A 24,031-nucleotide genomic window follows, 5' to 3' on the forward strand; every position below is an offset into this window, starting at 1 on the left:
AAAACAAATTTTGCCTAGTTTAAAAATTGTCCAATTCCATTATAATCTATTTTAGACAAAAAGTGTTCAGATAAAAGAAAGTTGTACATTCCTAATGAGTTTGTGTTCTCCGATTTTTTCTAAAGCCTGTCATTTTTGACTTATAACACAAACATATGTTTTTTTAAATGGAAATTATAGTTGGCCATGACTTCATAAAAAGCGCCATTTTTAAGCTTTTCAGCGATATAAGCTATAATATGTTTCTTTCACAAAATTACTGAGTTATAACCAATTCTATTCTTTCTTGATTAATTTCACTTAGTTAACCATGGAAACAAGTTGAATCGTCGTTACTCTCAGAAATGTGAAATCACATCCGATCTTTGTAAATTAAAATAAACAAAAATTGTAAATAAACATTTTTCAAATGAAGAAAAGCGTGTAGGATTATTGGTTCAAATTTTCTTGGTCATACAGTTTCGAGGATACGTTGACCGGTGAAAGTTACTTACGTTTTTAGAGAACGGTTTTCAATAGTGTTCTAAATTTGTTATGATTTATAACTTATAAAGAGACAAAAATTTATTATTAAACGGCTCTTTACAATTTGCATTACACAAACTAAAACTTAAAAAATAATATCACTACAAGTTATTTTAGAAAATTTTCAAAAAATCCGCAATTGTTTTGAGTACATAAATGCATCTTTTTTGAATTTCTAGCTATTCTCACCGAACGACCGGTCGACTTAATTAAACTTCTCCTGTTTCGCCTCTTCGAGTGCTTCTCTCAATTCATAAGTTCTTTTGTAAACCTTGTTGTTATCATTCAGCCAAAAGTGTCCGCCACGTGCATGCGAAAACTACTCGCTTTGACGTCATTGTAACCCTTGTCATGGTTATTAGTCCTTATCCGGCAACCAATAATACACACACTCTTTCTTCCTTGAGTTACCGAATTAAAACGTTATAGTTTATTTATTTAAACACCTTATATGTATGCATTATAGAAAATTAACTGTATAAATCGTATTAAATACTTCGAAACTGCATTTTTTTAAGAAAAGCAGTTCCAATAATCCTACACGCTTTTCTTCATTCTTTTAGAGTACTTCCATATTTTGTTTAAAATAATTAATAAACAAAATCGTGGGCACAAGTATGCACTTTGTCACAATCCACAACACGAAATGAACGTATTTATACACTCTATAGCTCTAAAATTTAAAGACACCTTTTCACATTTAAAATTGACAAAATAATTAACTCAAAATTTCTCAGCTGTTATTTTTATATAAGTTTACCATAGGCAACTAATAATACACACTATCATGACAAGGCCACGAAGGCTTTGACAAGGGCTACAATGACGTCACAACTGTCAGCTGAAGCGCGGTGAAAAACTCTTATTTACAATTTTTGTTTATTTTAATTTACAAAGATTGGATGTGACAATTTCATATTTCTGAGAGCAACGACGATTGAACTTGTTTCCATGGCTAACTAAGTGAAATTAGTCAAGAAAGATAAGAATTGGCTATAACTCAGTAATTTTGCGAAAGAAACATATTATAGCCTATATAGCTGAAAAGCTTAAAAGATGGCGCTTTTTATGAAGTCATGGCCAACTATATGGTTTCCATTTAATAAAACATATGTTTGTGTCGTATGTCAAAAATGACAGGCTTTAGAAAAAGTCGGAGAACACAATCTCATTAGGGATGTGATTATCTACAACTTTTACCTGAAAACTTTTTGTCTAAAATAGATTATAATGGAATTAGGGACAATTTTTAAAAAAGCCAAAATTTGTTTTTTTCGAAATATCTAGTAAGCCATGAACTTTTTCAAAGATCTAAAAGGCGCATATTGATGACCCCACAAAACTGCGATTCTTTCCCCATTTAACCGACTCTCTATCCCCAGTAGTTTCCGAGATACCCATAGAGAACATCGTAGGAAACTCACCCTGTATAAGCCAGATGCATTTTAAAAAATGTAATTTTGCAAAACAGTTTATTAATATTAAATGATTATTACTAAACGATAGTATTTTCAAAATGAGTTTTGTGAGTTCAAAAAATAAAAAATTTAAATCAGAAATACAATCTTATAAAATTGCATATCTCTAGACATATTCACAAAACTTGTGTGAATTTACCATAATATATTTAGTAAAAAATGACGTCATGTCACGTGACTCCTTGTGAAGCTGATGCGAATTAAGTAATCAATTGAAAACGTATTTAGAGGAAAGACGAAGAACATTTTAATCTAAGCAATTTTTTCAACAGGTGAGCGTCTCAATGCGTGGGTGATTAGTGTTTTTATAATTTAAGGGTAAGTATATTATAATAATTATGTTTATATACAGTTTCTATAAATGTAAAGCCGGTTCTCTTAAAAAACCACAATCTCCATTTATTATAATAATTATTTGTATTTCAATTTTAGCGATTTTTTATGTAAACATAATTGTTCCATGATCTCCCTATATCAACATATCTCTAAGGATTATTTAATTCTTTCAGACTGTGTTTCGGAGGACAAATTTATTAGAGCGGAGGAGAGGCCTTACCCTGTAACGCCTGGTCGACAATAACACTGTCCAGTGTAAACATCGCAAGTTTGATTGTATGATCCGACGGGATCACAGCTACAGCTCTCGCATCCCTCGTTGCTTCCAAGGTTGAAGTACCCATCTTCACACTGATTACAATTCTTGCCAACAACGTGAGGCTTACACAAGCACGCCCCCGTGCTTTGATCGCAAATAGTTTCTTGATTTTTGTCCAGCTGAGTACCGACCGGGTAGCACTCGCATCTCTTACAATCGCCTTTAGGCAGAACCAACGCATTTCCATAGTAGCCTAGGTAAAATAACAAAATATGAGGCAATTCTTTAATTAATTAAAATTACACCATCATGAAGGTAATACAAGTTTTTTTTGTATACTGGGTGCGTCTCAAAAGTGTCTCACCCCTTTTTTTCAGATAAAAACGAGATTTGGTATGTTAGTATATAACATAAATTAGGATTCATTGACGAATTCAATTGTTCTTGATTACTTCCTGTTTCACCGGAAATTACTACAACTTTTGATTTTTAAATGGCACCCTCGGTATATGTTTACTTTATTCGATAGAAAATGACACTCTGAATAGAATGACATATCATATGTCAACTTTTGACATTTTCGCTTAAAAAATTGTATTTTAAATTATTACAATCTAGAGTGCCATGGCTGTGTTAAAAACACTAATTTTTAATCAAGGAGCCTTGGAAAGATAGATTTGATCGTCTAATGTTTTTCGTGTCCTGGACGGTTAAAAGATGCTTAAATCGTATTTTTAATCATATCTCAATTTTTTTAAATAGAACAAGGGTGGTTCATTAGCATATTTGGAAAAAACATTTTTTTACGAATAATTTGATACCGCACACTTGGTATTTTGAGTCAAATTGTCGTTATGAACCGCGTATGTTACAATTTGAAATAAACCATATGCGAAAATGTCAAAAGTTGACATATGAAATACCGAGGGTGCCATTTAAAAATCAAATATTGTAGTCATTTCCGGTGAAACCGGAAGTGACCGAAAACAATTGAATACGCCACTAAATACTAATTTATATCATATACTCACAAACCAAATATCGTTTTTTTTTACCTGAATAAATAAAAAAGTTATAGGGATGAGTCCTTTAGGTGAGTCACTTTTGAGACGCACCCGGTATAAACGCTGAATTTGTAGAAATAAATTTAATCATCGGCTGATGATGCTATACAAGGTGTCCCAGAAATAAGTGCAAATATTTTACCTAGTAGTATATTTCGACCCCAGAAACACGCCTATGAGGGTTTTTTCGCGGAAAAAAAAATAAAAATTTGGAACTTTTTTAATAAAATTTTGGAATTTTTTTAATTAAAAAACATTATTTCTTGATAATATGGCAACATAGGTATGTAGTAGATTAAATTTACAAGAAAGAAAACCCAGAAAAGATACAGTGGTTCTCAAAATTTAAACAAAAAGTATTTTTTTTTGAAAATTTTGAAAAACAGTAAAGAGAAAATATGTTTCTTTTATCGAGATCTACCACCCCTTAAAATATCTGCACTTATTTCTGGGACACTCTGTATATTCTCCCCATAAACTTTAAACTCTAACCTTATCAAAATTGCAGAAACATACCTGGTAAACATTTTTGACACCGCAAACCGTCAGTGTTGTAGATACACTTCAAACACTCCCCTGTCGTAGTGTTACAGTTTCCTACAGCATTAGTGTCTATGTTTTCGTTACAGGCGCATATTTCACAAGGCCTGGCAGCTCCAAAAAGACCTCTGGGATCCCCAAAGTAACCATCAGCGCAAATGTCACACTTCGGGCCGGTGTATCCAGTGGGACACTCTGTACACATGATGACGTCTTCTTCCAGCTGGATACAGGCGCCCCCGTCTGGACAGTTGCACGGTAGACAATCCTCGGAGGTTCCTGTAAGAAAAACTTGTCAAAAATGTCTAAAAAATGTGAATTTTTTTAAGCCTACCGGCCAGAGCGTTGCCGTAGTATCCTCTGGCGCAGAATTCACAGTTCTCTCCGGCTGTGTTGTGATGACAGATACATTTTCCAGTCTCGGATTCACAAATGTCAGCGTGGCCGTTACAATCGCAAGGAATACAGTTTGAGAACGAGCCACCGTGAGATGGAAAATGTCTGTACCCGGGGGCACAAGATTCACAAAACTGTCCAATATATCCTGAAACAAATCAACAAATTCAGTATTGTAATTTAAAAATATAGGTAAATTAATAAAAGCTGTCGTGTACGCCAAGAATGTACGTTGCACTGTTGCCACGGCTACTCTTTTTACTTTGACTTTGCTTAAAAGCGCCTGAAAACTACTCGTGAAGAGGGCGTGGGGGTATTTTTTTGGCCTTTCTTGTTACCTCATTCAATTTTGTTTTGTTTTGAGCTATTTCTAAAACGTGGCGGTATCTGTACCCAAGGCAAAGGATTTTTTTTTCATAAATATCAGTCAAATAAGTAAACATAGACGTTTCTAAAATATCTATTGTTACGATGATATTTCGTTAATAACATCTCGTTTTATCTTGACATATATTCCACAAAATTAATATTTCAACACACGTTTATAATAGGTTCGTTCCAACCATGAATCATAAACAGATTTGCAACAATTTGCAAATCTTGTCCAATGCGCATGTCTGTAAAATTAATTGTTTTCTGACCAATTTGAAACTAGGGTAGGAACACCTGCTTAACATTTTGTCTGTCAAGTGTCAATTTTAAATAAAATAACATAACCTAAAATTCGTCTAAGGCAACATTGAGTAAACAAGGTTGTTGCTGTGGTTGTTGTCTCTGAAAAAACTAGGAAAATGACTCAACAAGGTAATTATCTTTAAAGAAAATACACCAATTTCAGCAAATGATTATTTTATATTTTACTTGATGCAAAGCACGAATATTGCCATATTGGCCAACTTGGCTATTAAAATGCTGGCTTATTTCAAACCTTTCAGCTATGTACGTGATTAGCACTTTGTCTTGTAAGCCTAAAATATTCAAAGAAAACTTCATTGGAATATTGAGGCACGGTTTCCTCTGAAAATATTAACACAATAAGAGATTAGATAAATTTATGTGCAAAAATGTCGATTTTACCTATATAATTTTGATTATAAATTCTGTGCTCATCTAGTAGCAATTCTAAATCCTCCTCATCACTACTTTCCATGGACGACACGTCACTAATCTCAGTACTATACTCTTCGTCACTCATGATATCTATTCACAAGTCTTTAATTAGTTAAACAGCCCGTTTAAATTATTCAAACAGATACGAGTATAATCAAATTTGCTATTATTGTATTAGTTATGGCGTGGTTATAACGGTAATACGCATGCGTCGGATAAATGATACGAGAAAATTTTGCAAACCGTTCTGACAGTTTTCAAACAGTTTTCAATTTAAGATGGAACAGAAAAATATGATGATTTACTAACCGACAGTAAATCCGGTTGGAACGCTTTTCAACTTCTGCGCAAACTCCTTACTGTAAGAAACCGTTTCTTACGCGGGTTGGAACGAACCTAATATGTATAGTAGATATTTAAGAACAAAACTTTTCACTTAAACAGCGGAAATAGAATTACAATATTTTTATGATTTAATTTTATTATAATGAAAATTTCACACCTCTACTTTTCAACCAATAACATGCTTTAATGTTGACTAGTTACCATGGCAACTGAAAAAATTTCCGGACATTTTTTCGAGGCGCCACGAAACTTTAGTGGAAATTTTTTGACAGTTGAAAAGGTAAACATAAGATCTACAATCATAATGTGAAAAAACTACAATGTCTATATATTGAAATATTACCCATTTGAGTTTTAGCATTTGATGTAACTAAGGTTGGTAATATTTTTTATTTAAGGAAATATGTTAGATATACCTACATATGAATTTCTTCGAAATTGCCATGTTCTAAAAAATATAGTTCTGCCGCCTTTATTTAACTAAAGCTGAACTACAATGAACAGAATCGCAAACAAAAATGACAAAACACATAATATGTCAAAACATCAATACCTTGGCCAACTTAACAAATTGAAATTATTTTAAAATGTCATGTTGATTAATATTTTTTTTCAAATTTAGGTGTGAAATTTTCTTACCGAATACCACGCAAGCTTAAATTATTCCTGGAAATTTTCTTTCGGGCACAGTATATTTTAGGAAAATTATCCCTCGTCTTCGACTCGGGATAATTTTCAAAATATTCGTGCCCTCAAAAAAATTTCCGAAAATAATTTAAGCTCTTGTGATATTATAAGTAGCGATGGGAACTATCGAATGAATTAGACTATCGAATGGTTACTGAATGAATGATTTCAACTATCGAATGGTTTTATTCGAATAAAATCATTCATTCATTTGTATACTAAAGCATATGTGACAACCTCGCCGTGCGACTAAATGGTTATCGTTAAGCCACAACTATCGAATGCTTTTGATAAATGAAATTTAGTATTCGTTTGATTTTTGTCTGCGTCAGTGCATTATTAGTTCTTCGAAATTTTTATAACTTGCCTTCTAAATACTGTGCTATTTTGCCTTTATTAAAATATTTAAAATACTAAAGTAGTAGTGTTTTTTTAATTGACGATTGTGTACGTGTGCAGGTGGTCAAAATTTTCCGAAAAATTTGTGTGATTTTCCGATCTTTCAATTATTTAATTTTATACGGTATATGGTCTATTTTTTTAATGGGAAATTTTGAGAAGTAACAATTTTTAAGAGAGATGAGTTGAGCTTACAATTAATTTTAAAAATACATATGTATTTGTATTTTAGATGTTTTAGTAATATGAATTAGTTGGAACTTAATAATCATATTTAAGTAATGTGGTAATGTGGTTATAAGTAAATGGTTATCGAACTCAAATTTTGGGATGAGAAAATTAAATTGATTGATTAAAGTTTTACACGTGCCAATTTAAAAAAAAAGTTAACGATATTTGTATTTTGTTTATGCTAATTCTCTTACATGTAGGTAAGATTTTTGCGAAGAAATATTTCATTTATTTTTTAAAGTAAATGCTAGTAAAAGCAAATATTATTTTTAAATACTAATACAAAGTAATACACATATATAATTTTGATTTTTAATTTTTTATTTATATTTTTCTTCTATTACACTGCATGCTTAGAAAATTAATAAATGTTTATATTTCATGATTTTAAAATTTGTTGTTAATATAACGAATTAGTTCTGTAATTATTATTATTTAATAAACCAACGTTGCCAAAAAATTTAGAGACTATGTTATTTTTAAATAGGATCTAATATAAATAATTTTGACTTCTAATTTGTTGTTTATATTTTGCTACTATTTAAAAAAATGTTTATATTAAATGATTTTAAATTTTGGTGTTAATAGGTATAACAAATTATTACTGTTATTATTATTTATTAAACCAGTCTTTGCATAAAAAACATTAAAAATCATTTTCCTACATTCAAAATAAAAAGTATTATTGTAGTGTAACAACAGAATATTAATAAAAAAAACATGCAAAATATATAGTCATACTATCCCTAACTAATTATAATACCAAAGAATAATATTCTTTGCTAATACCAACTAATACGAATATACGGCAACAACGCCGTTCATAATGTATTTTCTGTATAAATACTAGCACCTCAATAAAAAAAATAATGTGTCCTTATCTTTATCTGACTCAAAATCAAAGATGCCGGCTTTTTTCATACCATTGCCACCGACCGCCAACCGCCTGTCGGGTTTCTAGGAAAGAAACCTACGTCGCCGGGCGACAACTAAAATCCAGTTTATATTTTACTATAATCGATCCTGACGAATAAATGAATTTTACAAATGAATGAATTTTATAAATGAATGGTTTTTGCTGCCGAATTAATATATTTCAAGGCAGATGACGCATCTATTCGATATTTTTATTCGAATAGTTTTCGACGAATGTTTTCTTACTAGCTATCGAATTATTCGAATGAATTGCAACTATCGAATGTTTCGATAGTATTCATTCGATAGTTCCCACTACTAATTATAAGTGAAAATTATATTATGATATATTTGTTTACGGTTAATTGATTAATATAAGAGTAGTATTGCTTGATGAGTAATACTAGTAACATTATCAATATATCGAGCTGATTGGGAAAATTATTGAATGACTCGATGTCAATAAAAGACTCTTTTATATACCGGGTGTTGCATCGTCGGACGGGACATAGGAAATCCCATGTAAATTTTAATGGGGTCAATTATTGGCTTCCCTAATTATTTTAGAGAATAATTCTATTTAGGTTTATTGAAGAGCACTAAAACCCACATTCAAAAGAATAACTTTAGATATTTTTGATTAGCTCGTTTACGAGTTATCGCCGATTTCTTTTTAAATATTTCTCCTTTCTTATGGCCCTGTATTTACTTATGAGCACCAGTCAAGGTAAAAGATAACTGTCAAATGAAGTTGTCGTTTCAGAAATTTACCTATTTAGTGCTTTATTGTTATTGAAAACTCATTCCTACATCGGAAATCTTAAAGATGTATTTATAAATACAAATTAATATGAATTAAAGTAAAATAAAGTAATCAATTACAAGGTTAATTATGGTATTATTACAATATTCAATAACTTATTAATTTAGGTACTATTAAATTGTTAGAACTTTAGGATTTAAGAAGATGTTCAAATATTCCTCCGTCGACTGCTAGACAATAACCCAGGCGATCATAAAATTCTCTTCTTACATTCGCTAGTTGGTAAAATGAAATTCTATTGCATTCGGCAGAAATAGCATTTTTTAACTCGTCTAGATTTGGGTATTTTTTATCCTTGTATATCCTGTTTTTTAAATGGCTCCAGAGAAAGAAATCGTTTGGCGAAATATCAGGAGGCCTTACTGGCCAATTTACTGTATGATTTAGGCCAATAACGTTTCCGTTAAAACTATTGTCTGAATATTCCGGAACAGCCAGGGTACTATGTGCCTGGTAGCCATCCATTTGGTACCAAACTTCCTGATTTTCCCTAGCGGCATCAAGTAAAGCAGGTAAAATATGATTTTCGAGTAGTTCCAACTAATATTCTGCATTTAAATTTCGCGTAAGAAATAATGGCCCGATAATATTGTGTCCGAATATCCCTGCCCAAACATTTACTTCCTGTGGATATTGCGTCCTTGTTTCGACAAACCTGTGTTGGTTTTCTTTCTTCCCATATCGATAATTTTGAACATTAGGTTCATTATTTAAGGTAAACGTGCATTCGTCATATCAAAACAAGCCGCCTGCCGCCGTATTTCGTCCCCATCTCGTAGCTCTTAGTGCTTTTCATATTTGAAGGAATAGTATTTATGTCGTTTCAAAATTCGAAACGCTATTGTGTGATCTATTCCTATTTTATCCTCAGTTGTGCTGATCTTTCCATCGTTCTCTTCCACGCACAATAAAACTTCCAAGTCGGTATCATTTCTTGCATCTTCTCTTTGTTCCTGCCTTGCTTCACATCTGCATTTATTTATTAGGGTACCTTTGGTCTCAAATCTCTGGATATTCCTTCCGATTGTAGATTTTCCTGGTATCGGTCTATTCGGATACAGAGCAGCAAACATGTCCGACACCTTTTGATAACTACTTCCTTGATAATACCATTTAATCATCAATACTTTTCCTTCGGTAGTGTAATTCATGACTAATATTTTCGATGTAGGTATGAGTTTTTAATAATAATAATAAAGCACTAAATAGATAAATTTCTGTAATGACAACTTCATTTGACAGTTATCTTTTACCTTGACTGGTGCTCATAAGTAAATACAGGACCATAAGGAAGGAGAAATATTTAAAAAGAAATCGGCGATAACTCGTAAACGGGCTAATCAAAAATATCTAAAGTTATTCTTTTGAATGTGGGTTTTAGTGCTCTTCAATAAACCTAAATAGAATTATTCTCTAAAATAATTAGGGAAGCCAATAAATGACCCCATTAAAATTTACATGGGATTTCCTATGTCCCGCTCGACGATGCAACACCCGGTATAATAATAACATGGTTTGATATAAGTCCAGTCAAAAATAAGGAATAATAAACGATTTTTTAAATAGTTTAACACCGTGAATTATAACCTATAAAAGGCGGACCGTCAGAACAGTTAGTCACTGCGTATTACCCAGCGGTTTTACGATTTTAAAGCTTGATTTTCATGCACCTGTTGTCCGACGATATGATGATATGATATTAATTTTATTGGTTGAATTTAAATGCTTCGATTGGTTAACCGTTTCTACCAATCGTAGTCTGTAAATTCAACCAATAAAATGAATATCGTACCATCGTATCGTCGGACAACGGATGCATGAAAATCAAGCTTAAGTTTTGGAAATATATTTTTTACTATATTGTAATTAATAATGTTAGACAATTACTAAAACTAAATATTCTTGTGTAACCTTAGAGGAATAGCCAATTTAATCTACCATCGGTAACTGTTTTCTAAACAACTAAACAAACTGTCTAACTCTAAACAAACTCTGTTACGTTAATTTAGTGACGCACATGTCAACTTTTATTGATTTCTCTATATCTCACAGACTTTTTGTTATCTACTTACCAGTAGGACATTCGCAGTACTCTATCCATAGAGCCGAGTCTCCCGGACCTCCTTTCAGGGCTGTCTCCAATTTAGCGTCTTCCAGGAATCCCACTCCTTGTGGTGAGTAAGTTCCGCGGATTTTGATGGCTGTCAAGTTGGTAAGCAGGGAAATAAAATCTCTAGAGCTCAATCTAGGTTGCCATTGGTATTCTGGGTCCTCATGCAAACGGAACTGATAAGTTTGAGTCTAGAAAAATAATGACCATAGTTAAATTTCTTACCTAACTAAGTATCTCACTATATCTCTTTTTCAATAATAGTTATTTATGTATCAAGGCCTATGGCCCGAGAGACAATAATTGCCCGAGGTTATTAACATTTGTTAATTTCCGTGGTACATAGATAATTTTATTTCTTACTAAAATTAGTGTATTTATCCCATTTTAAAACGACACAAATGTTGCATTTATTAATCTTCCCGTATATTTGTATTACAGCTGCTGGTAGGAACTTTGTTTATTTCCAGGTTACTATTGTATTAAATGAACTGTTTATAAATTGACTGAAATTGACGGTTGTTGTCAATCGAGTTCAGTGGCTGGGACAGAAAAATATTGTAGCAAAGGATTAATAACTAATAAAGTAATTAACATACAAGGGTAGTCTCATAAGTCCTTGACTTTACCACGTACGTACGATATGATATTTAATGTTTTACCTGTATGCCAGGGATGGGATTGCCTTGACCGAAAATGTTGATGGTGATGCGTTTACCGCTCCCTTCCAGAATGACGTCAGCAGCTGTTGGAATAGCTCTGCTGTCACCTATTCTCAAGGAGAATTCCAGGATTTGGTTGTACGAAGCTCTCTGGTCTCCTAGGAACCGTTCTGGTACCACGAAGTAGATGGATTCGTCTCTTTCAGATTGCACACCAATACCTGTGGTGTAAATGCATGTAAGTACCGTATGATCGAAAAAAAAGTAGCGTCAAAGACGGCTGGAGAATGACAATCGACGATAATTTTGCCGAGGTCAATCCCTAGACTTCATTTACTTGTCCCGTACTAAATCTATCCTTTCTAAAAATCTATCCTTTCTTCTTCCCGTTCCTGAAAAACATCGGTTTGATACGGAACGGTTTGGTAAAATATTGGAAACGTCAAATGTTGACGTTTTCTAAATTTCAATACCTCTATTATAAAATTTATCTTTTATGCATTTTTAATGTACCCATTCTCTGCTTTTACGTTTGCTTCTTCTTCTCATTGGAGTTTAATATTGAAAAGTACTTTATTAATAAACTATGAAACTCGTTAGACAGCTCAAGTGAAGATTTGCAGGTCCAATATTAAAACAGATCAATAATAAATAAACAAATCTAATCAATATTTATATTTTTATAGTTTAAAAAATATTCACGATTACTTGTTGTCTTGTTTTTGATGTTTTCTTTAAATGTTCCTGACTTTAAGAAACAATGGCTGCATGATAAATTTAAATGGTCCTAAAAAGTAATTCTATTTAGTTAATGAAATTTATTTACCTTTACTGCCTACCTCCATTACTTCTGGATGTAAATACAAAATATTATTACACATTTTAGAAACTAAATGAGAATTTCACTCGAACTTCCAATATTTGCTTGACTTCTGTATGACACTGATTGACAAACAAAACCAGAAAAACCAGCCTTCTCGCGCTGGTTAGTTTGGTGACAGTTATAACCATAGACAAACAAATAAAAAGAGACTGGCAAATTAAATGGCAAAGAGAGGGACAACGTTCCCGTAGCGCAATTCAGAACAACGCAAAATTTCGTTCAACAACATCATGACAATTCGTCATGTTTGTTAATTTTTCTTTTGGTGATTTATCTTTTTTTTAAACTCTCCATTTCATTGACTTATGAATATGGATAGGGAACAAATTCCTTTGTTCCATATAGCTATTTATATTTTGTTACTTATAATTGTAGGTTATACTATTTGTTATTTTATTTGCTGCAGGAGCCAGTATCATCTATATGTATGTATTGGTGCCCCTTTTCTCTGATAGATATGTTAAAGACACCCGTAAAATAAAAGTAAGTAGTTATATTTATCATCTTCTTAAGAAAAAAGTAGAAGTAGTAGTGTCAAAAATATTTCAAACCTCTCTTAACATAACAAATTAATACAATTAATTTTTTTCATTTTTGGGTAGGTAGTTTATAGCTAGTAACCAGAAACTTTATTAATATACCTATTTTACTTTTGTTTTAGGATTAAAACTGGACTTGAAAATGGTTCAGGATCATGATTCTCGTAAAGGCTTCTTTGCTTGAATATTCACCTTGTTATTGCAATTAGGCACTTTTTTCGAAAATGAGATTTTTAATGTCCTTTAAAAAAATTGGCCGATTGTTTCCTGCAGCAGTCAGTTCTTCTGTATTTAAAATTGGTAGGTGGGTGGAATAAACACGGTTATTTTTTGTTATTATATTATAAAAAGTTTATTTATTTTTATGTATAAATAAATATGTTTATAAAACAGTACAATTCTTGCTTTTTTTATAATTTCCCTTATAATAGTAGTATTCTTTCGTTCTGAAAGAAACTGCAAATTTTCAATTAAACTGATTTATTCCCTACACCACGTTCCCTTTACGTGGTATAGGGAATAAATCAGTTTAAGTGAAAATTTTCAGTTTCAGAATGAAAGGATACTACTAATAACGGATAATTTAAATTTCCCGCCAGCCAGAATGTGCGATAATGTCTTACGATACGTTTTATACATATCTCTTTCTTTTTCATATGAAGCACACATAATAAAGAAAGATAGCAATAAAGACGTACGTCCTGCCATGGTCCTGCTAATTGGTTTCAAAATTGTTATTCTGAGTTTCGCTACGGGAACGCGATCCCACTCTTTACCATGAGATTTGTCAGTCTCTTTTTATTTGTTTGTCTATGGTTATAACCATTGCCTGGAAACTTATATGGTGAAATTTTGATAAAATAATTTATACTCACTAAAAACACGGTATGTCTCTAGTGGTAGGAAAAATAATTTTTAGAGGTTACTAGTTTATTTGGTTGCCTGTGATATGCATATACAGGGTGTTTCCTAATGAACCTAAAAAATAAATAAATCGTTAGAAAACGGATTAAGGCGGACTCTTAATAAGTATATTTATTTTTTTCTCGGCAACCGTTTGATGAACAAGAAAAACTCAAAAGATCAATTTTGTTGAAAAAGGATGGCCAGTCAAGAAAAAAAAAATATTTTCTTTAAAAAAGCAGTAGTGTACCATTTATGTTAAGCAAAATATCGATTTTTTTTTTAATTTTTAACACCCTGTAGATCAGAAAGGAAGTACTTTAGACCTAATGGTTATATAAAAATTGTTTTAAGAACACATGAGGAATCACACCACAATTTTTTAGACTAATTAGGAAACACCCTGTATATTGTCAACTTGACAATGATTGTTGGTAAATCAAAAAAATACCTTTTCTGTGAAAAAAGCCCGATTTTCGCAGGAAAAGTTTTGGTTTTTATTGAATTTGGGCCTGCGTCTGCAAATACCGGTATGCTTTTTAATATTCTATCTATCTAAATTTTAAATATCGTAGTCAGAAATAGTTTTATTATTTATTAACTGTAAAAATGGTATATATACTTATAAGTTTTATCAAATATTGTGATTTACTTTCTACCCTGTAGTCAAAATTTATATTTAATAAACTGTAAAATATATATATTCTTATGTTTTATTAAAGTTACTCTGATATACTAATATATCAGTGTAACTTTAAAACTAAATCCTTTGAAATCAAATATAAACATAAAAAATATTTACAGCAGAAAAGGCGAAGGCGCTGGGTTAAACGTAGTCTCTACTAAGAACACGGAGGGGCGCTTTGACCCAAAATTTTATTATTAAGTTTCATATCTATCTTAATAGAAGATTATTTTCTTTTATCTATGGTTATAACCGAATTTTTCAGGAACCGTGTTCCGTAATAAGAAACTTTCAGGAAACCGATAGAAACGGAACATAAAACCATAACCAAGGTAAGCAACGGAATACACCTTTGAATAAGAAGACTAAGGAAGGAGCATAATGGGGATTCATGCATGGTGGGCGGAAAAGCCACCATAAAAGCTCTCTAGGGTGGGGATCCTTGACAGTTCTGTTTGACGATTCATTTGACACATTTGAATTTGGTTTGTAATTTTGTACAGTCTTTACGGAGCTTATTTTATGTTATTTATTATTTATTCTACTACTGATTGTTGTATAAAGGTAGTAAATCTAGATGGAAATTGTGGCAGAACTCAAATTAACAGTGACACTATCGCGATTTATCGAAAAAGACTCTAAAATAGTTGGTTGTGTAGCGTGCGGTAGATCTCGGCAAAAATTGAGTGAAATAATGGAACAACTTATCGCTAGTAAGTGACTATATAATATACATGTTAGCATCAGTAAACAGATCATTTATGAAATTCACTTAAATTAACTAAATTATATATTGCTTGCATTTTAGCTTTTATTTATTACTTGTCAAAGATTAGATGTCAATGAATTTAGATACGTTAATTTGACTTACCTGCTTCAGTAGCGTATCGGATGTTTGTGTTAATAAATACTTATTATAACTTATCTATTTTTATTAGAATTATATATTTTTATAACAATTTTAATAACTACCAACATTTATTCACTACCCCACGTCTACCCTACATCATAGTTTTACATTTTTTAAATAAAATTAGAACGACACTGATAAACCGGAATTTAAGCCGGCCATATTTGAGGCCCATCGCGGTGTACCTAAGATTTTTGATATGCTCCTTCCTTAGTCTTCTTATTCAAAGGAATACACCCTTAATTTTTACCAAATTTTATGTCAATTTTTAGTAAATGACATCTGGAGACTGACCTCACCAAAATTATTATCGATTGTCGATTGTCCCCATACGGTACTTTAACTAAATAATAATGCAAAAATTTTAATAGAAGACCTGATAGCCTCTGAGCAAAAAATAAAATAAAATTACAAAAAAAAAACTTACTCTGAGTTATCCTGTCATACTTGACAGCCACATTCTGACCAGAACGGTCTTCGGCCCGCCATTTCTCAGCACCTTTGGAGAAACTGTTCTCCAGAGTGTACCTAGCGTACGAAGGTGCCGATTGACACTTGGACGAATGTCCGAAACAGAAACAAGGAGTGCATCCAAAGTCGTTCTCGGTATCCAGGTTGAAGAATCCAGGTTTGCAAACGTCACATTGTTTGCCCTCCACATTCTCTTTGCAGAAACACACTCCGTTGTATGGATCGCAGCGGGGTTTGTTTAGTGGTGATCCCGATAGGTCACATTCACAAGATTTGCAACCGGTTTTGGAGAAATCGTAGAAGTTTTCGTCACAACGGTCACATTTTTCGCCTGTGACTCCCGGTTTGCATTGGCATTTGCCTTCAGAGTTGCACTGTTGAAACGCGGCACCTAAAATTGAAATAGTATGAAATAATTAACTTTAAAAACACATCAAAATGTTGATTGTATACAGGGTTGTTCACCACATACGACACGGAGTATTGTAGCTAAACGATTAGATTTTTACAAATTGTAAGTTTTGGGTTCGTTGAAAGATTATTAGAGCTACAATTTAAAAATATTATAGTTTTATTTTTTTAAACGGAACACCCTGTATATTATTCTATTTTTGGATTCTACGATTGAAACAAAGGTAAATTTGATTGAGGTTTATCACACTTAAACCTTACCGTTTTTGAAATATTTTCAATTTTATGAAATTGCAGTAAAAATTTTAAGGCTTCATTTCTCCAAGGGTATGAAAGTTTTTAATACTAAATATTTACTGAAGATTATTTATTGATCAGATATTGTGTTGCAATAATACCAATTTTACTACCTTATACAGAGTGTCCAAATTTTTTTATTAAATAATTATTAGCTTTAAACGGCAATAACTTGTTTAATTTAAATGGAACACCCTATATATTTTACGTGAATCAGATGCACAATGTAATTGTCTATCAAATTATATTACACCATTCTTTACCCATCTCTTCAAGTTTTAGTAGAAAATGCATTTTCTTCTAATTTAGACCTCATTTATCACTATACCCCTGGAATATTGACATTTTAGCTTATTTTTAAAGATGTAACAAATTTTTAAAGATGTAAAAAAATTTCAAAGGGTACAGATAGTAATATTTTAGATATAGTTCGCTTATTTAATTAAAAAAATAAAAAAACTGTTTAAATATGTTTTGTTAAAGAGGACCAATTAATATGATCCCAGTATTCAAACTACATTAATTGACTGTTTACCTTGATTAATAATAATTGCTCCAAATACTAAAAAACTGAATTTTGCGTGTGTATTAGACAGTATGGTAAAAAGTAACACCTTATAAATTTTATTTCATTTTTTGACGAATGCATATTTATAAAAACAGAGACGTTCATTATCATAACTTACTATAATATTGATTTCAGGGCCAAATCCACATTTATTTAGAATATTTTATTAATTTAAAACAATTTAAAGTATGTAATTAACTATTTTTTTTGTGGGAAATAATGGTGGTATATTTAATTGGTATACTCTTTTACAAATATTTAAATAGTTTTTTTGTATGCCAATGGGCTTTACCACCTGTACATTTTGTACATATATGGTGCTATAAAAATCTGAAATGTCAATATTCCATGGGTATAGTGATAAATGAGGTCTAAATTATAAGAAAATCCATTTTCTACGAAAACTTGAAGAGATGGGTAAAAAATGGTATAATACAATTTGATAGACAATTACATTGTGCATCTGATTCGTAAAATATATAGGGTGTTCCATTTAAATTAAACAAGTTATTGCCGTTTAAAGCTAGTAATTATTTAATATACATTTTTGGACACTCTGTATAAGGTAGTAAAATGTTTATTATTGCAACACAATATCTGGTAAATAAATAAACTTCAGTAAATATTTAGTATTAAAAAGTTTCATACCCTTGGAGAAATGAAGCCTTAAAATTTTTACTGCAATTTCATAAAACTGAAAATATTTCAAAAACGGTAAGGGTTAAGTTTGATAAACCTTAATCATATTTACCTTTATTTTAATCGTAGAATCAAAAAATAGAATAATATACAGGGTGTTCCATTTAAAAAAAATACAACTATAATATTTTTTATTTATTTGGGACACTCTGTATCTTGTAAAAATATTTTTAAATTGTAGCTCTAAAATAGTCCTTCAACGAACCCAAAACTTACAATTTGTAAAAATCTAATCGTTTAGCTAGAATCTACAATACTCCGTGGCCTGTATGTGGTGAACAACTCTGTATAGCGCATGGGAGGGATGTGTTTTATTTTGCTACTAAATACCTGTTTTGTCACAATCGCAAGGTGTACAGTATCCATCTTCTCTCATGTAGTAGTTTGGCCTGCATCGTTCACAATTAGGTCCGTCTCTGTTGTCAGCGCAGTCCAGACAGTGTCCACCATGTCCAGTTAGTTCGTAGAGTTTGGCATCGAACATGCAACGATTGGAGTAGCCGTTACAATTACATTCTGTAAAAGAAAAACTAGTGTCAGTAATTTATAGGTCACTATTCAAAAAAGAGGTACCTTTACTTTTAACAGCAAATAAATTAAAAAGGAAAGAAAAATATGTGTGTCTATTTAAAAAAAATAAAAAACCAGACAAGACAGAAACGGTATTACTTGTTAAATTTCATAGTTCTAGCTAGTAGTGGGAACTATCGAATGAATACTATCGAAACATTCGATAGTTGCAATTCATTCGAATAATTCGATAGCTAGTAAAAAAACATTCGTTGAAAACTATTCGAATAAAAATTATCGAATAGATGCGTCATCTGCCTTGAAATATTGTATTCTAGTAATTCGGCAGCAAAAACCATTCATTTATAAAATTCATTCATTTATCAAATTCATTTATTCGTCAGGATCGATTATAATAAAATATTAACTGGATTTTAGTTGTCGCTCGGCGACGTAGATTTCTTTCGAAAGAAGCCGGCATCTTTGATTTTTTGCGGAGTCATATAAAGATAAGGACACATTATTTTTTTTATTGAGGTGCTAGTATTTACACAGAAAATACATTATGAAGGGCGCTGTTGCCATATATTGGTATTAGTTGATATTAGCAAAGAATATTATTGTTTGGCTTTAGTTAGTTAGGGATAGTATGTCTATATATTTTGCATTTTTTTTATTAATATTCTGTTGTTAGGTTAGGTTAGATAATAAAATATTTTGGATGTAGGGAAATGATTTTTAATGTTTTTAAACAAAGACTGGTTTAATAAAAATAATAATAACAGTAATAATTTGTTATACCTATTAACAACAAAATTTAAAATAATTTAATATAAACATTTTTTTACGTAGTAGCAAAATATAAACAACAAATTAGATGTCAAAATTATTTATATTAGATCATATTTAAAAATAATATATCTTTAATTTTTGGCATCGTTGGTTTATTAAATAATAATAATTACAGAGCTAATTTGTTATATTAACAACAAACTTTAAAATCATGAAATATAAACATTTATTAATTTTCTAAGCATGCAGTGTAATGGAAGGAAAATATAAATGAAAAATTAGAAATCAAAAATATTTATATTAGGTACTTTATATTATTATTTAAAAATAATATTTACTTTTACTGGCATTTACTTTAAAAAATAAATGAAATATTTCTTCGCAGAAAACTACATGTAAGAGAATTAGCATAAACAAAATATGTACAAACATCGTTAACTTTTTTTTTAAATTGGCACGTGTAAAACTTCAAGTTCATCTCATTTCTCTTAAAAATTGCTACTTCTCAAAATTTCCCATTAAAAGATAGACCATATATACCATATAAAATAAAATAATTGAAAGATCGGGCTACGGAAAATCACACAAATTTTCGGAAAAATTTTGACACCTGCACACGCACACAATCATCAATTAAAAAAACTACTATTTTAGTATTTTAAATATTTTAATAAACGCAAAAATAGCACAGTATTTATAAGGTGAAGTTATAAAAATTTGAAGAACTAATAATGCCAGTGACGCACACAAAAATCAAACGAATACTAAATTTCATTTTTCATTTATCAAAAGCATTCGATAGTCGTGGCTCAACGATATCCATTTAGTCGCACGGCGAGGTTGTCACAAATGCTTTAGTATACAAATGAATGAATGATTTTATTCGAATAAAACCATTCGATAGTTGAAATCATTCATTCAGTAACCATTCGATAGTCTAATTCATTCGATAGTTCCCATCGCTAGTTCTAGCTCAACGGAAAATATCCTATAAATTTTGATTCCCTTGAGAGGTTCGAAATACACGTTTCTTGTGGCACATACGGCCATATCTTTTTTTATGTTAACTTGGTAGTTTCATTTTTTCACAGCTTCTAGACACTGTAGTACATACAGGGCCCGGCAAAAAACTTGGGAATTTTGTTTAAGTGTAAATCTAAAGGATGTTCTAGGATGTAGTTCAGGAAAATATTTTAACTTCTATAGGGTGGCTCAAAAAAGTGTGAGTGGATCGGGATAGTTTTTTTTAAATGGAACAGTTACTAAAAATACAAGAACTGTCTTAAATCAAAAGTATTTTATGTAATTACTTTAGATGCTCTGTACTTACTTTGCTATAAATATGGTAATCGTAAATTATACAGGATGTTCATCTTTCAGTTCACAGGATCTTCGTTTTTTTTTACATGGAACACCCTGTATATTAATTTTTCAATAGATGGAGAATTAAAAAATAACCATTTTTTTGTATTTAGAGTACTTCAAAATTTTGAACGGTTTCGCAGATATTCGCAGTTTTATATTTCATATGGCATTTTCCATAGTAAATTTTTATGAAAGCGACCCAATGATTTTTCTCTCGTATTTTACCGAAAGAGCCGTATGAAATAATACTGCCTGTATCTGCGAAACCATTAAAAATTTAGAAATACTTTAAATACAAAAATGCTCATTTTTTAATTATCTATCTAATAAAAAAATAATATACAGGGTGTTCCATTTAAAAAAAAACAAAGAAAAATTATTTTATATTTTAAAAAATTTGGCGTAGAATTTTGAACATCCTCTATGATTTAAGATTACGATATTTAGCAAAGTAAGTATAGACCATCTAAAGTAAATACCTAAAATAGTTTTGATTTGAGGACAGTTCTTGTATTTGTAATATTTTTTTAATGAAGGTTTGAAAAATAGATATTTTTTATTTATTTATTAATATCTCTGAAACTATCGAATTATATTTATCCATATCTTAGCATTATGTGAAGTGATCTGAAAAGAAGCCTAAAATGCAATGACATACAGGGTGTTCCGTTTAAAAAAAATCATTCCGAACCAGTCACACTTTTTTGAGCCACCTTATAGAAGTTAAAATATTTTTCTGAAATACATCTTTGTACATACTTTAGGTTTACACTTAAACAAAATTCTCAAGTTTTTTTTATTTTAGGATCTACAAATGCCCGACGCACTATTGCCGGATACCCTGTACACCCTGTACATATAAGTAGTACTTAAGAAATAGATACTTATCACTACAAAGCTTTTTGACATTTTTAAAGTAAATTAAAACACACATTTAAAATAATAATAATAAATCACCTACCGGTACCGGTATACCAAGGTACCATTCCGTCCCACGTCAAACTCTCAACGAAAACACACCGAAAACCAACCAACAACACAAATAAAAAACGCATAATTCAGTAGTACTACTACCACCGTTTTTATTTCAAACAAGATTAATCTATATTTTAAACGCCGTCACACTAAAGCAGTACCCGCAGTTTTAAACAAAAGAGCGCACCAGACAATATTCTTTACGAAAGTTTTGTTGGAACCCTACGGGTACTTCCTACGCCAACGCTAAAGAAAGGTACCAGTTCCTCATTACCATGTCTCTTGGTACCGCCTCGGTCGGTGATATATGGGCTTAATTTTGATAAAAGAGATCCCGAAGAGTTTCGGGTATACGTTTTGTGTTTCATTAATGTGGGTGTTTGTTTTTGTCGTACCATATAGTTATATATTATAGGTACACCTCTGAATATGAATACTATTTTTTAGGGTTCCGGACCAAAGGTTAAAAACGGGAACCCTATTACTAAGACTTCGCTGTCCGTCCGTCTGTCAGAAAGGTCTATCTTATTAACCGTTATAGCTAGACAGTTGAAATTTTTACAGATAATGTATCTATTTTGCCGCTATAAGAACAAATACTAAAAACGGAATCAAATAAATGTTTATAAATAAAAAAGTACTTTCACTAAACATTATCTTTTAAGTAAGAATTTTACATAGAATCCAATCGGTTTCAAGTCCTCGGTGGCTGCGTGATTTAAAGCGTTAGTGCTTTGTCAGATATTTTTCCATAAAACAGCTTATTCACTTGCCATAGAGTTATTTATTTTCTGTTTTGGGACTCTGTGTAAAAGTAGCGTGCTGCAAGCCCCAACAAAAACTTCAAAGTGTGTTTAATAAATGTCTTAAAATTCAATTTGCCCGTTGATCTAGTTTGATCGATATCCTGAGGTGAGGAGCCCTTCGAACTCCATAAATCACGTTGATTTCAGGGGAAAATTGGACCAATTCACTCTGAACATGCTACTCCGATTTAGTTATTTATTTTTGCCTGTCTAAGAGTTCGATGACAGCTACGTAAATATAGACTATAAATATTCATAGCTGTCGTATTTACATCTTTTTTTAAATAGATGAGCTTCAATCAGAATTTCGAAATTATTGAATAAATTAGTGGTTTCAATTATACCGTGCTGGCAACTGTTACTTTTGGGTCGGCATTTACATGTGTGGAAGTAAATCGCATGGGGATCTTATTAAGTCGGAGTGGGGATCCGTTTTAAAAATTAAAAGAAAATCTACTTCCTGGAGACCTGTACGTCACAAAACCCAAAATATCTTTTAGCTAGAACCATTGACTGAAAGAAATGGGAAGATGCGCAATCTAATGGGCGAATTCGTGAAAAAGCTGATTTGATTTACCCTTATGTCTCAAGTGCTGTACGATAGAGCCACCACCCGTTCTACGGCCAACGCATAAAACACTTAATTTCTCCAATTCGGCCAGTGAAGGCATATCGAAGACGGTGTCTATCTGAAAGCGACGGTGTTGCCATATTAAAATGTGTAATACCTGTAATACATTTGACGAAAATATCTTTGGATAAAAAATCCGCGTTTATATATCGAAAATTTATTCGTGGTAAACATAGAATAAACAACAAAAATAAAAGTTCTTTTATAGATACTGAGTATGTCGTATGATCGAAAAAAGTCGTTTAGTTGGCTTGAAAATAACGATTATTGACATTTACCACAATATTTTACATATGAAATAACAGGGATCTTCATTTCCAAGCCAACTCTGACGCCGTTCTTTGTTTAATCATATAATATTATATTAAATGATAGAAAATCCGTATTATTTACATACCGTACCCAAAAACCGTAAATCTACGGATTAATCCGTAGTTCTGACAACACTGTCTCCGGCAATCACTGATTCTGTCGACTGAAAGCAGAACTACGGTACAGTATTCTTTATCCGCTGCGCTGTAAACGAATCAGCGCGCAACGGCGCAGAGCTAAACTAAATGTCAGACACCTTGACGGTAACGTCAGCTTTTAGGTCGGACACTTTTTGCCACGAAATTGCCTATAAGGTCGAGCACTTCCTTATTTCTTCAATCAACGTTAGAACTCTGTCAGACTCATGGTCACCATTTCTGTTATTAAAAATAGG

The 24,031-nt window shown here is 31.5% G+C and overlaps 1 protein-coding gene across 2 annotated transcripts in view; it reads right to left on the reverse strand.

The window, feature by feature from the left end:
* LOC115886601 (laminin subunit gamma-1-like) overlaps positions 1–24,031 on the reverse strand; it is a 79,367-nt gene that overhangs the window by 21,569 nt on the left and 33,767 nt on the right. For both annotated transcript variants that reach the window (XM_030905837.1, XM_030905836.1), the window contains exons 6-12: positions 18,577–18,762; positions 16,228–16,662; positions 11,881–12,101; positions 11,181–11,409; positions 4,537–4,746; positions 4,179–4,481; positions 2,560–2,851 (exon numbers count right to left, since the gene is read on the reverse strand). In XM_030905837.1, coding sequence (XP_030761697.1) covers positions 2,560–2,851; positions 4,179–4,481; positions 4,537–4,746; positions 11,181–11,409; positions 11,881–12,101; positions 16,228–16,662; positions 18,577–18,762 — 1,876 coding nt within the window. The remainder of the gene's footprint in view (positions 1–2,559; positions 2,852–4,178; positions 4,482–4,536; positions 4,747–11,180; positions 11,410–11,880; positions 12,102–16,227; positions 16,663–18,576; positions 18,763–24,031) is intronic.

The sequence above is a fragment of the Sitophilus oryzae genome, unplaced genomic scaffold, assembly GCF_002938485.1.
Source record: "Sitophilus oryzae breed Bouriz unplaced genomic scaffold, Soryzae_2.0 scaffold_494_pilon_pilon, whole genome shotgun sequence".
Classification (NCBI taxonomy): Eukaryota; Metazoa; Arthropoda; class Insecta; order Coleoptera; family Curculionidae; genus Sitophilus; species Sitophilus oryzae.